We start from the raw sequence: 14,456 nt of genomic DNA, 5'->3' as shown, positions 1-14,456 counted from the left end.
TTTTTTTCCCTAGGGGAAACCGCAGAATACTTAACTTAAATAAAAATGTACTCATTAAATAGAATTATCTAGGGCCTGAGTTGTTTCACTACAGAATGCAACAACCAAGTTTTTTTTAAAAGGCATAAAGAAAACCAGTTAACTCTAATCTTACTGAATGACTTTGGTAAGCATTTTCCCAGAAGACTGATAGGAAAGTGTAAATCATTGGTTCCAAGACATGAAGCAGGCTCTACTATGCAGGCTGTGAGTCCCAAGACAAAGCTTCTTGGGCTCTGGAGTGACACTGCTTCCATGATGTCTGAGTATTGTCCATACTCACTGACAATGTGTCCTGTAGTCTGGAATGCCAGTTCCACTATACTTTCATCCTGATCTGAGGCTGCCAGATGAAACACTGAAAAAATGTTTTTCCAGCCAGAACGAATGTTAGCAGCCTGGGAATTCACCATCTGTGCAATACACCGTACAACCATGTCTCGAATAGTAGGAGACCTAAATTAGGATAATAAACAGTAATTTTTTAAACTAAATTACACAATCAATTTGAATAGTATAATTCTCTAACAACTGATTTTACAAAAGCAACTTGAAATATTAATTGCAGAAGTTGATGCTTGTGATGCCAAGCAATTCAGTTAATTGCATGTTATTACCTGTTTCTCTTCATGATATGTTCAAATGGTCTTAGGAAGTCCTTCTGGAATCGGAAATTAGCAAGTTCTCCTTTCTCCAAGAACTTCATTGACAATTGCCTTAATGAGTCTACTGCAAAAATAGCTACATCTTCATTGGGATTGCAGCCAACCTGAGAATGTAGAATGGAAATGCAGAGTAAGCTTGCATCAGAATTTGTATGGATTCAGCACAAGCTGCCTTTACAGTTGATAACAGAGAACTAAGCAGTACTGAAAAATTAGCGAAATTAAACAGCAGCCAACTCTAGAAATCACACTGTTTATGCAATTCAATAATCCCCAATTCCAGCTATTTTCTATGTTAAATAATCTGGCATTTAAAACCTCCTAAAAACAAGCAAGCCATCTAAAAAGACTTCAACAGCTGTATTAAAAATGCATGTCAAACATTCATTTGATAAAGAGTCAATTTACACTTGATACAACCTCTTAAACCAAGCATCATGAAACACCCCCAAAAATTACAGCACAAAACTAACAGCAGCCAGTTCTAGACTCAGGTAATGATAAATAACGTAATGTATACTTTTGTTTTTATATTTATTATACTGTGTACCTCTGCCTTCTCGCAGGTCGTTCCTGCTTTACAATTTCTGTGTGTTTAGCTTACAGAGAAGGACAGAAAACCCACTATGATTCATACAAGCACAATTTTCCAAAAAATCTCAAAATAAAATAACCTGTACCAATAACTGAAGGAGTATGCACTATAAGCATTAAGAGGGATACCTTGTTAAAATGATCACCAATAACTTCCCAGATCCTAGACCACTGTAACCTGATCCGGCCCATGTTGTAGTAAGAAATCTCTACTATCTTCTGTAGACTAAACATCCGAGGGTGGGTGGCAGACAGCAGCTCGTCCATAGACACAGCACAAAGCCAGCGAACGAAATCCACTGTTAAATGACCACAGGTTTTAACGCAATATATTTCCAAGGTTCAGTTTACAGGGGTGGGGAGGGGTAGGGAAGAGATGAAACCTACCAATAGCATTGCCATCCAACCTTGTAGATCCCGTAAATATTCTGTAAAGTGCAGTTAAAGACATAGTTAAAGTTTCTTAAGAAAAGCACCTGTTAACTGTTTTCAAGCCTTCTTGTCTTATTTTTTTAACAATATATAGACAGTCTCTGATTACCTTTATTTATTAAAAAACAATTAGTTTATTACAACTGCAAAGACATTGTGAGAGTAGTACTGTCAGCTTTTATCATCCCTGACTGAAATACAGAACTCAAATGTCTCCAGAGTGCATAATACCCATTTGCCATGAAAAGTAGATACTTGAAACACCTCCCATTATGAAGCAGGGAGGGACACTGCAAACCTAAACAGCTATGGTGTGTTTGACATCAAGCTTCCAGTGCACTTGATGTGATTTTACTGCAAGACAACTTTTCATTGAACTGACATCAATCTTGCTGCCTGTACTTCAATAATAGAAATGTTTGTAAGCCTTCAAAATGATACCTCTTCATCAATTTTGACAACCATTAAGAAAATTATATGTTCTGATTTCTTACATGCTGAGCAAGCAAGATCCATGAACACTTCAGTCTGATCACTACTGTATGATATAGACAGGGAATGTTCATAATATGTATTTTGCCCAGCCAAATCCAGTTAAAATAAATGTGATTCATAGAACGGAAGACTGGAATAATAATTTTGGCCATTTCAGAAAACATCTACATAACCTAGAGGAAAGCAGGGAGTCAGTAATTACATTTAGGAGAAAAAGAGTCACACAATATTGGCCTCAGTACTAAGGCAAAACGAGATTTGCAATCTGTTACTATATAGAGCAAATCAAGATTCAGCAGACACTACAGCAGACTCCATTCTGTAAGTCTTCTGCAGTAATTTTTTTATCAGTAAAAAAGCTTCTTGCCTAATCTTTGCCCTGCTCCTTCTTGCACAAACACCCATGCTGCAAAAATAAATCCACCCCCCTCTAACTGAAAAGCACTTCTCTACAGTAGTTTTTATGTAGGCTTTTTCCAAATAAATTAGTAAGGTCCTTTTCTTAGCACAGGGTATTCAATACTGCTTGAAAAACTTCAGGTGGCAACAAGAAATTTAATACAGTACCTGTCTACAGCAACAACAACGCTTTGGGAGCTAGTTTCTCCAATGGATTCCTGAATACTTGCTATCTGCTTCCAATCCACGTTTCCACCAACTACAGTGAGAAAAAATTGAAAAATGGGTAAAAAATAATACAGAATGGGTTGGGAAGAAAGAGGAATAAAAGCTTTGCCACTACCAGTATAATTAAATATATTTTTAATTCACAAAAAAGAGAAGCACATTATGAATTTCCTTTGCACGAGCTGGCCATCTCAGTGAACAGTTGCATGTTGGTGTAAGTCCTAATTATCCTAATTACCTAATTATTATGTCTCTATCCATGTATAAATTACATTAGTCCCTAAAAATTGTCCACATTTGGAGCAACAGATACAAGTAAAAAAAATAAAACCCACAAGAACCACCTTTTTTCCTCCATTTTTCAACGAAACTTTGGTAATCTTGCCACTTAGAATACACAACATATGACTGAGAATATAGCTTAGAGGAGAATTTTTCACACTTAATTAGCATCAAGTGAGTAAATCCCAAAAGATTTCTTATCATTCAGAAAGAACCGCTTCCACCAAAATTCCATCTTTAAGCTACATCTCAATTACAGCAAAATTATCACCCCAAAATAGTGAGAAATATCTATAAATAAAACCAGCAATTATTTATTTTGGAGGCTGGAAACTATAACCCACATCTGGGAAAGCTGTGAAGAAACTGCTAACTTTGCAGTGAGAAAAAATCTGAAATTTTTAGCAATCTCCAAAAAAAAGCAATCACCATCAAAAAAAAGCAGGAATCTTGCAATCACTTTGGGTAATTCCACATACCCTGTATGCAGGGCTTTTTTTTTATTCAATATAGAAAAGAACAGAAGACTGAAAGAAGGCAAGTAGCTCTGATCTCAGAGGTTTGCTGAGAGAAAAACTTCTCATGTTTCAGCCTGCCCTAGTGCCTTGATGTGTTCCATCCACACTTGGAGGTGGCTGGAGATGACTGTCTGTCAAATCTATATAACCTTACCTACCTGAAGTACTTTTCTAGGGCGTTTATGGAACAACTTTTCTGTACATACATATGTAACCTCATGCTAGTATCTCAGCAACGTATAATACCCCTGGGTTTGATAAAGACTTCTCTTGTAAGCACACAAGCTGCCAGTGTCAATTAGCTTGAATCTTGGTAATGAGTCAGCTAAGAAATATCAAATGAGCAGCAGAGTGTGAAGAGAATTTGAAGGGCTATTTCCAAGGAGTCAGAGCCTTAACCAACTTTACCAGCTTATGTGAGAATTCCTTGTTATCACAGGATTTTTAATTCAATGCTTGAAAACCTGAACAGACAGCAGACTTACAGTCTAATAGTTGTGAAATCTTTTACAATCAAACACAGGAGTCAGCTAGGTAACTCTGCTTTACAAAAAAAGAGATTTGTCAGATTCCCCCTGTCCAAAGAGGATTTCTGGTTACCCAGGAGCCCAAACACTTTGGCTATGACCTAGTCACAGCAGCAGGTTTTGTCTTGCAACTTTGTGAACAGAAACTGACATAGGAGAAATGTGGATTTCACAATTACAACTCCAAGTAAGGCAATATTCCTACCAAAGAAGCAATAGTCTAGATGCTTATTCATTCACTTTTACAACCCCCATGCTTGTGACGTTTTGAATTTCCAAGTACAACAAAAAAAAAGGACCACAACAGGAAGGTAATAGAAGAGATAAAGACATTTGAATGCAGATGCCTGAACAGTCACACCTGAATCCTTGCTGAGGGAGTAAATGAGCAAAGGAGCTTTTGGGCCTGGTTTTGTTGATCTTTGTTATTTCAAAAACGACATTAACTTCAGCAAGAAGAGTGAGTGCTGCTGTTATCCACATCTGATTTTGCAAGTAGGTCTGAAAGATGGAGTTTCTGTTTCACCAAACTGCAACTTGACTCACTCTAAAGAACTATTTTCCTGTAAAATATGCAGCTGTGTATATGGACATACACACTATGTGTTCTTCACAGGAATTCAGGTTTATAGAAAGCTTGCTTGAAACACATAGTTCCAATGCATACTTTGAAGCAATCATAGAAAATTAAACTATGTGCAAAAAAGGATTTGTGGAAAGAAGTGAAATAACTAAAAGAGTTGAGAAAATGCTCTAACAGCCCCTTAGTGCATAAAAACCAAGTTAAGCATTTTCCTATAAGACTGAAGCAACATTATTAAAAAAAAAAAAAGGAAGAAAATGGCCACGTTTCCATATGCGCACTGTAATAAGCATTCCAGAAATTGAATTCAGAGAAAAACATTTTATGCATTTGGGTATAAATTGCTTTCCCTAGAAATGTAGCTGACAGCAGCAAAAGGTCTTTATGAACTGGACCTATACCAATGAATGGCAAGTATGATTTAGAGACACCTGAATAACACTTGCATTCTTGAGTTATGAGGACTTAAAACTTTTAAAGGCCACTCACTGCAGCATAGAGAAACTGCCCTAGAGAAACTGCCAGGATTTGGAAGTAGCCAAGTTGCACAAGTCATCAGGGAACACTGAAGGATGCATATTGGAAGCGCAGGAAGAAGCTCAGTGTAGGAGATGTTGGCAGACTCACTGATTTCCAAGCCCAAGTTTAACCTTCATCAATGCTTGGCAAGGTGAGGGGAGTACAGAGAGGCAGGGCAAAGGGGAGCAGAAGGGAAAGAAAAGGAGTGACTACAGAAGAAGAAAAACTCTCTGAGAAGAACACAAACCTGGATGATTAGGACTAGTTTGGGGGCTAAGATCAGGAAAAATGAAAATTATCATTACTAAAAAAAAATTACATGAAAAACTGAGGGAAAGCTTTTGTTTGGCTGTGAGTGAAGTTCAAAAGGCAAGAGATACTGAGCATCACACTATAACTGAAACTTTCTCATAGTCAAAAAGACTTAATATATTCACTTTGATGCTTCCACAGTTTTTAAATACCCCACATCTATATATCTTTAACAGTGTTCCCACTTAAAACAAACAAATAAAACTCCCAACATTCTGAAGAGAAATTTAAGGTAAGTCTTATACTTTTCTAGGAAGATAAGAAACATAATCTTGTTTTTGCAGTATATTTTGGTGCTCAAGCCTAAAAAAGGCACTTACTCAGTACCAAAGTAACCAGAAAAGGAAAGAAATGGAATTTCAGAATTTAAGCTAAATTAATCTCCCACTTGGTTTGAATTCTGTGTACTTCTCACAAAGCTCCACAACAGATGCTTAACCTACACATACTGACTTGCTTGCTTGGTAAAATACTTGGCACACTAATGTTGCAATATTATTAAACCTGGTCATACCATCTGCAATCCATTTTTAGTTGGAAAGTGATATTTTAATAGAAGTGAACAACATATATAATCTTCTTACATTTTCCACCCTAACAACAATAACAGAGCAAACTAAATATTCCAGAAATTGGAGTAAGTCTATTCAAAGCGTAAGTTTTACAAGGACTACTTCATGGTCTTTTGTCAGAAAGTCACATAAAAACACAGAACAAATTTAAATAGTTCTCTGAACAAAACCAGTTAAATGACATACTTCAGATCTGTATCACTTACCCAGTCCCAGCCCCACAAATTCATCAGGTGCCTGATCTTTTGTTCCAGTAAAAGAACCTTCCCTGCCACGCACTGTCCCTGAGATGTAGCGAGGTTTTACTCCAGTTCCTATTAACTGTGCCAGTTCAAGCTGACTGATGCATTTCAGAATCTATTCCAGAGAATAAAGAAGTTGTTTACCAACAAAAAGCAGTTTGAAATAGTAAAAAGCAAGTAAAGATCTTTAGAAGGAAAAAATTCCAATACTTGAGGTCAAAAAATCTGGGTTTTTTTTCTAACATGAATATAAATTCAAATAGTACTGGATTAGTCTCTCTCAGTTTTATTTCTCACTTAGACATGTTTTGCTACTTTAAGAAGTATACATGCAGCACTTACCTAAACCCCACTGTGTTTATGCACAAACAAGCACACTACTGTGTTGAAAATCAGTGAACATGCTTTCTTACAGTTCAAGTACAAATGACTTGTACCTCATGCCAGGAATTTCCTAAATAGTTTCCATCTGTATGAGCCACCGTGATGAGAGTTTTAATGGTGTCAATATTCTTCTGCTTCATTTCAGTAATACCAGAACTCACTGTAAGCAACGTAAATCTTGCTAATGCTTGAACATAGGCATCTCTTTCAAGCTGCAAATGGGAAGGAAAGAAACAGAAGTCTCATAAATATTTTTGCCATTTCTTTTTCTTAGCACAATCTGTATGATTTCATCGACTACACCATTTACCTTTTTCTTCCTAGAACTGAATTTCTAAAGCATAGTGAAAATATCTTAAGTTCTTCACCAGTAAGAAGATATCTGTGGGATGAAATCAGGTTCCTTCTATTCAGGAACATGAAGTGTCATGTCTGACAGCACAGGACACATAAGATGTGTTTACTTTTCTGGTTTGGTCTTTTTTGGGGAAAACATGATGCTGTTTCAGAAGAAATGCTGCTACTTAGCTAAGTTTTCAATATTCTTGTACTATAGTCAGACCTACTCTGAAAATGCTGCCTTAGCGACTCACTGAAGTTTCAGCATTTTTTGTCAACAAAAATTAAAAAACGTATCTAAAAGGCCTGTTATGCCAATTCTGTGGAATTGCTCAAAACCTACTTGATTTAATTTGCACCATTTGGACCATCTCAGAAGCTTCTGAAGCACCAAGTGTCATGGGTAAACAGCAAGTGACCAAAATCTAGACAGATCTCACAAAAGAAAATTCCACCCAGTTACCCAGTTTTTTGCTATCTATAAGCAACAAAGGGAACTCCTCAAATCTCAAATGAACAAATTACAATGGTAAAAAGGGGATTACAGTTGAGTCCACAAGTGCATTTTATTCTCCTGTTATGTATAAACTGAAGGCTGTGAAGTGAAATGGTTGTACACCAGATAAACAAATTACAATTATGAAATATATTTAACTGTTTGGATGTTTAGGGTATTTTTAAGTAAAAAAACATTAAGCACAGAAAACAACCAAATATAAGATATTAAAAAAAAAAAAAGAAAACAACCCAGAAAGAATGGGATTCCACAGAGAAAACACTAACACCACAATAGTGGGCTATGGTAGAAGGGACAGACTGCCACTGAGCCACTGACTACAGAATAGCCGCCACATTCAAAGCCAACCATTACTGCAGGGTACGCTGGCAAAGGCAAAGAAAATTATGTAGAAGCAGACAGAAATGAAGTCTCAAAGAAAGAGTACTAAGCAATGAAGCTTTAGAACCTACAAACTGCGTATTTTCTGTAAAACCAAAACATTTTCAGTCCTACTCATTCATGCAGGTATTCCTCCCTCCCCCCTTTTTCTAAGCCACCAAAGTAGAAGACAAACAACTAAATAATGTGTCCATCACCCAGAAATTGAAACTTGATGATATAAGTAGATTGAGTACATCCTTTTGATGCACATCTTTTCTCAGATGCTTAAAGAAAAAGTCAGACTGTGTGACAAGTCTAAGATTAAAAATATAAATAATTAAAACTAGAATCTATAATTGAGGTTTTAGAGGTGAACATGCATAACTTAAACTATATTGTGTGCTTCGGAAATTTTATTAAAATTAAAGGAATCCAGGTCCCTCCATTATCTCTCAAGGTGTGTAAATGTTAACTCCTAACAGACACCAATCTTCATTTCTATACATTTCCACAATGAAAATTGGAAAAGTTGCCATCACTGGTTAAGCACATGAGGAAAAACTTCATTCCAACAGACAAGATCCTTAAACCAGCACAAGTACAGACATGCCAGTCTCCTTCAAACCATCAGAGCTATCTGGTGTGTCTGTAGTCAGACAATATCCCACCTAACCAAGACCTTGTGAACTGGAATCATCCTGTAATACTGAAATTACCAACAAACCAGTACTGTTTTTAATAATATCAACAAAACAGAATTTCCACGGAAAACCAAGAAGTAATAATGCTTATACTGAAAATGCAAAAGCAACGCTTCCCGTTTTCTGAAATTTAAAAACTTGTTTTTGGAACACCTCCAGTTCAATGATGACCCAAGCCAATGGAAGGGTACAACTGAATCACAGGGATCTTGGAGCAAACATGTCCTTGCCCTCCCCAGCAAGGCTGACCACTGCAGCACTGGGAGCTAAACTCTGCAGCTGCTGAAACTGGTATCGGTACCAGTTCCACTTCTGCAGCTTAGAAACTAAAGTAACTGGAGTGTGTTTCACTGAACATCTGCAGGCTCCAGGGAAGGCTTTGTTAATCAAATTTTTAAGTCTGTTGAGCTCGGGAACAGGTAGTCATGCAGAAATTAGGTGGAAAAACAGAGGAAAGAAACCTCACATGATCTCAAATGGGCTTTTTTAAGCAGCTGCATCATAGGTCCCGATGTGCTTTTCCACATTAGTGGTAAATGTTACCTAACTTGCCAAATACAAATACAAGGGCAGAAGGAAGGAAAGCATTCCCTACTGTATCATGGTTCAACATCTTCTAATTAGTCTTATACAGTCAGTTTCTGGGTTGGTGTGTGTTCTCTTGGTAAGCATTTTCCACATACACATGAAATAACACAAAGCCAAACATACGGATTTTGCCTGCCCCTCTCTTCAGCTATGTCTACAACAGACTTATGGCAGACCAGCACTCCATTTATTAACTAATAATCTACAATAACATAATTGTACCTTCCCTACCAATGGTTTCTAAACAGAAAAACAAAAGCCAAAAAAAGCCCCAGTTTAATCACCATGGCCCTCTGGAGCCAGAGAGTCTGGCATTCTTGGCAATGCACTTCATGTAAGATCCATTCACTCATTACATAGTGCCATAACTGTTAAAAGGGTACCCATTTAAAGACATCTTGGATTAATATAATCTCTCTGAAGTTGAGAACAATATTTCAAATACAGTTCAGAGAGATACTACTTTACAGGATGGAGGGACTCATTTTACAAAACAACAAAACACACCTAAACAGCTTTGTAACAACGCTAGAAATAAAATACTTTGACATAAAAGTAGTCAATTTCTAGGGAAACAAACATTCAGTGCAGAGGCGCAGAAGCACTTACCACAAAACACCAGGAAAAATAAAGGTCACTTCATGTACACTCCCAGTCAAATACCAGATGAAATAGTAATGTCAGAAGCAGGCAGCCTCTATCTATTGCAGAGCACAGCTTCAGCAGCCAGGACACTTAGAATCCCACTAAAATCTTGCTCGTACATAAATCAAAGCATTGTCTCAATCTTACATTTTTTACCTGAATGTTGAAAATGCAGGCAATGCGGATTGCACATCGTATACCCTCCAAACAGAGAGAGGCAACCTCGGTGTCATCGCAGTCCTGCAGACCCACGCTGAATGCGGCCAGGAAAGGTGTCCAAGCCAACTGCAATGGATGCAAAGCAAGTGTTACATCATCAGCAATTGTTGGCACTTGAGGGGAATGTTATAGTTTCACCATCTTGCTGAAGTGTAAATTCCATTTTTAACTTACATAATCAACCTTGAAGCTGTCTTTTGACAAAAAGGAAACAGAATATACAGACATGAAACGTGTAATAGTAAAAAGTGTGGTTAGAAGAGACATGAGACACAGAATGAGGCAGAAGTAACGCAGAGTGGAACTCCCCTCCAAAGCACTTGTCCTCTCCCTCAGCAACAAACACATAGCCATCTTCAGATAGCTGTAAAAACCAAATCCTAAAGCTATGTCAATTAGATGTCTGTTAGAGTTTTAGCATTCTCAAGATGACTTTTATCTCTGCACATTGAAAAACAGAGTAAACAGTTATTACAACAGTTAGTTGTAATAACCAACACACCACATAACAGATTTATGATGAAAAGTACATACTTAAGTAAGATTAGCTTATCTTGATAACACCAGAAAAAACCAACAACAAAAAAAGGAGGGTAGTAAAAATAAGGCAAACTTTATTAATCACGCTAAAATTATAGTAAACTAACAACAAGAGCAGCAAAGTACAGGACATGACTCTTGCCTTATCCCTCTACTACTTATTTTGTTGCCCTCTTCCCTCCATCTTTTTGTACCTAAGCCACTACTGATGTTTCCCATTCCTCTTGCCTTAGGTGGCCCTGAGTACTGCAAGAGAGACCACACAGTCCTTTCCTTGTGGTCAAGGCTCCCTCTCCCAAAGGCAGAAAAAACAGTGAGAAGATACAGAAGATCCTGCTATAACTATACGGAGTTATGGAGAGGAAACACCACGGAACCCAGAATGATTTTAGAAATAGTTTTACCTGCAGTCACCCCAGATGAAATACAGAGTCAATGGGCCCAGCAAGGAGCAATAGATTTCACACTTAATTTCATAATAAAATGATGTACCACAGAGCTTTGGTTTCATTTAAGCCAGCAGCTCCAAAAGCACTACCTTCAAAAGCATTTAATGCTTGCACATACCAAACTGTAACTGGGGGATAGTATTAAAGGCATTGGATGAATTCACAGATTCAGGATTTAATTCCCTATTGTATCACCTTTCCCTTCCAACCCAAACTATTCTATGATTTCATGTTCAGAAATGTGTATTTTTTCCCAATGCAAAGGTATATTTTTTCCCAATGCCTTCCTAATTTTCCCTGCTATTGTAACCAAAACTAATCTTAAAAAATCACAAACCTGAAATAATTTCTTAAAATTATCTAATGCTCTGTATACTGTGGTTTGTAACTAGATGTATGCTGTTATTTGTAGGCTGTTTTGTTAATACAGGTGAAAATCAAGCCTCAAAACCAGACAATCAGTTCTGGGCTGCTTAGATGGGTGCAAAAAGCAAGTTTTTGCTGTTTTAAAAATTCAGCCAATGTATCTGTAAACACAATTACAATGATCAATTTTATGTGGACATCAATGGGTGAAATACCCAGAAATTTGTAAATTTTTACTGAAAATTTACGTCTAAATAAAAAAATGTGAAATTAGGTATTCAAATTCCAGACTTCTCACTTGCTTTTGAGAAGAGGGCCCTCTGGGTCAATACATTACACTACCACCCTCAGTACTTTAATTAGTTCATGAACATCCTCATGTAACTCCAAGTAAAAACTTCTTATTTTTTGTACCTTCATGAAACATGTTTAGAGTGTTAATTTAACCAGGGTGCTTCATTTTATGCTCCTTTGAAAATGAACTTTGAAAATACACTTTTCAGACAGTAAAGGGTAGAAAGTATTAGGGCTGGTATCTTGAAGAAAATCACACTATGAATTTTACAAATGCCTGCATGTGAATTATTTAATTTCAGCCTTCAGGAAGTCAGCAGAGAGAAAGTATAGTACATCTCTGCTATGAGACATCTTGAACAGCCTAAAACTAAATTTTTAACAAGGTCTGTGCTTAGTGTTCCTCTGCACAAATCAAATACTATGTCAGTTTTTTAAATAAGGTGACAAAGAATTCGTAATTTTCCTCATAGACTGCGATCTTACACAGAGACCCTCAGTGGGCCCAGGTGGCCAAGAAGGCCAATGGCATCCTGGCTTGTGCCAGCAAGGGTGGCCAGCAGGACCAGGGCAGTGCTCTGTACTCAGCACTGGTGAGGCCACACTTTGCATTCTGTACTCAGTTCTGGGCTCTCACTGCAAGAAAGGCATGGAGGTGCTGGGGTGAGTCCAGAGAAGGACAATGGAGCTGGTGAAAGAGGTGGGAGTAGGTCTCTTCTCCCCAGTAACAAGGGAAAGGATGAGAGCAAGCGGCCTCAAGTTGCACCAGGAGAGATTTACATTGAATATTAGGAAAAATTCCTTCACAGACGCAGTTGACATAAGTTGAAACAAGCTGCCACAAGCTGCCCAAGGAAGTGGTGCAGGCACCAACCCTGGAAGCATTTAACAGACATGTATATGCAGCACTTCAGGTCATGGTTCAGCGGTGGACTTGGCAGCCCTGGGTTAACAGCAGGCCTCAAAGCTTTTAAGAATCTATTTCAACCTAAATATAGGGGCCTGTAGCTCCATCTAACCTAACAGCACATCCCCCCAGGGAACCATTTGTTCATTCAGTGGTAGAGGTCTGAGACTTCACTTCCCTGGAGCAGTTCACAAACGGGTCATCTGAGCACCATGACTTGAACAAGGGCATAAACAAGAGTATGGTAAAGCTCTAACAATTTATCTCAATGGCAGATTAACTTCTGTGATTTAGGTATGCCAGAGACCACATCCAAGAGAACACTGAGGCATCCTACACTGCTGTACATACTCTATCTATGAATCTGAACCACTGCTATGCAAAAGGCATTTCGGATGCAGACAGCTTTGCACTTACACAATAGTAGATGGGTGCTTAGAATAATAGTTTAATACAGGTCCAGCTTCCTCCCCTACACTGGACCAGAGTCCTAGCTTTCTAAAGTATTAATTTGCAACAGACAACATTAGATAAAAGCTTTTCCTGATAACTGCTCCATTGCTTCTTGTACCAGCACAGAAACTTCTTAAATTCCACGGTAAAGGAAACTAGATTAGAAGGCACAAAAATCTTCTTTTTCCTGTAGCAAGTTAAGTAACTCATAAAATGAGCAAAGCACAGCAGATGCAAATCCTTAGTATTTTCAATAAATCCTGTCAGTTAGCATTTTGTATTAAGAAACAGTGATATTCTACATGATTATCTAAACATGTATCTCACCTTAAACATGGGTCTCACATGCTCCAGGTGTGTTGCACTGGTAAAAGGGGCCTGAACGTGGCTCACTGCCTCCATGAGAGCTTTAGCTGTTTTAGCCATTTGTTCCATTTCTAAGTTATACAGGAGTCTTCTCTGCTTCTCACTAGCAACACCTGCAAACACATTTTTTCTCTCATTTGTGCATCTTTAGCAATGGTGTCTTTAAGAATATAATAATTCTATGTTTTTCATGAAGTACAATGTTCAGATGCATTTTTGTATTATTTTTACTTTCTGAAATTATCAAACCAGCCTTCTCATATTTCTTGTACAATATAGATAAAATTTAACTTAAGGCAAACTTGTAGTTGAAATGCAAACTATTTTTAAACCTTTACAGAATTTTAAGATTTGAACAACAGAGATTTCTTCGCCATCACCTCAACTGACAGCATAAATATCACACTCACTATGTTAAATTCAAAATGAAGAGATATTTCATAGGAATCCATCAGCAGAGAAAATAAATGGACATCCTTTTTCAGTGTGAGAACTACATTAAACTTTTCATTTCCATAACAGAACCTCCATTTCATGAAGATAGTGAAATCCAAGTAGCATGTAATAATCATCTTTTTAAAAAGTGACAATAAAACACTATGTTAAATGAATACTGAAAACAAGAGTATTTCTTTTTTCCAGATGCAAATTTCCTGCAAGTAATCTGTTCATAAGGCTAGGACTTAAATTATTCAAATATGTTGGGAAAAAGTTAAATCTCTTAATGTTCTCTGTAGAAAAGCCAGAATGAGTAACATCTCAATCTTCACAATATGCAAAACACAAAGGTTTTCTGTTATCTGAGAAAGGAAAAGATTATTAATAAAGTGCACGAATTAGGGCCCTAAGACTCAAATATTGCAAAATATTTGAAAACAGATTGGTTATTGCAGGAAATCACAACAGTTACTTAAGAAA

General features: G+C 37.3%; 1 protein-coding gene across 1 annotated transcript in view; it reads right to left on the bottom strand.

Moving 5' to 3' along the window:
- Positions 1–14,456, bottom strand: part of ARFGEF1 (ADP ribosylation factor guanine nucleotide exchange factor 1) — an 84,540-nt gene that overhangs the window by 15,251 nt on the left and 54,833 nt on the right. Inside the window, exons 19-27 of the mRNA XM_005423033.2 lie at positions 13,500–13,651; positions 10,101–10,229; positions 6,845–7,003; positions 6,372–6,522; positions 2,793–2,883; positions 1,686–1,726; positions 1,428–1,597; positions 657–808; positions 323–495 (exon numbers count right to left, since the gene is read on the bottom strand). Of these exons, the coding sequence (XP_005423090.1) occupies positions 323–495; positions 657–808; positions 1,428–1,597; positions 1,686–1,726; positions 2,793–2,883; positions 6,372–6,522; positions 6,845–7,003; positions 10,101–10,229; positions 13,500–13,651 (1,218 nt within the window). The remainder of the gene's footprint in view (positions 1–322; positions 496–656; positions 809–1,427; positions 1,598–1,685; positions 1,727–2,792; positions 2,884–6,371; positions 6,523–6,844; positions 7,004–10,100; positions 10,230–13,499; positions 13,652–14,456) is intronic.

Source organism: Geospiza fortis, unplaced genomic scaffold, assembly GCF_000277835.1.
Source record: "Geospiza fortis unplaced genomic scaffold, GeoFor_1.0 scaffold121, whole genome shotgun sequence".
NCBI lineage: Eukaryota > Metazoa > Chordata > Aves > Passeriformes > Thraupidae > Geospiza > Geospiza fortis.
This window is presented reverse-complemented; position numbering and strand designations above follow the sequence as displayed.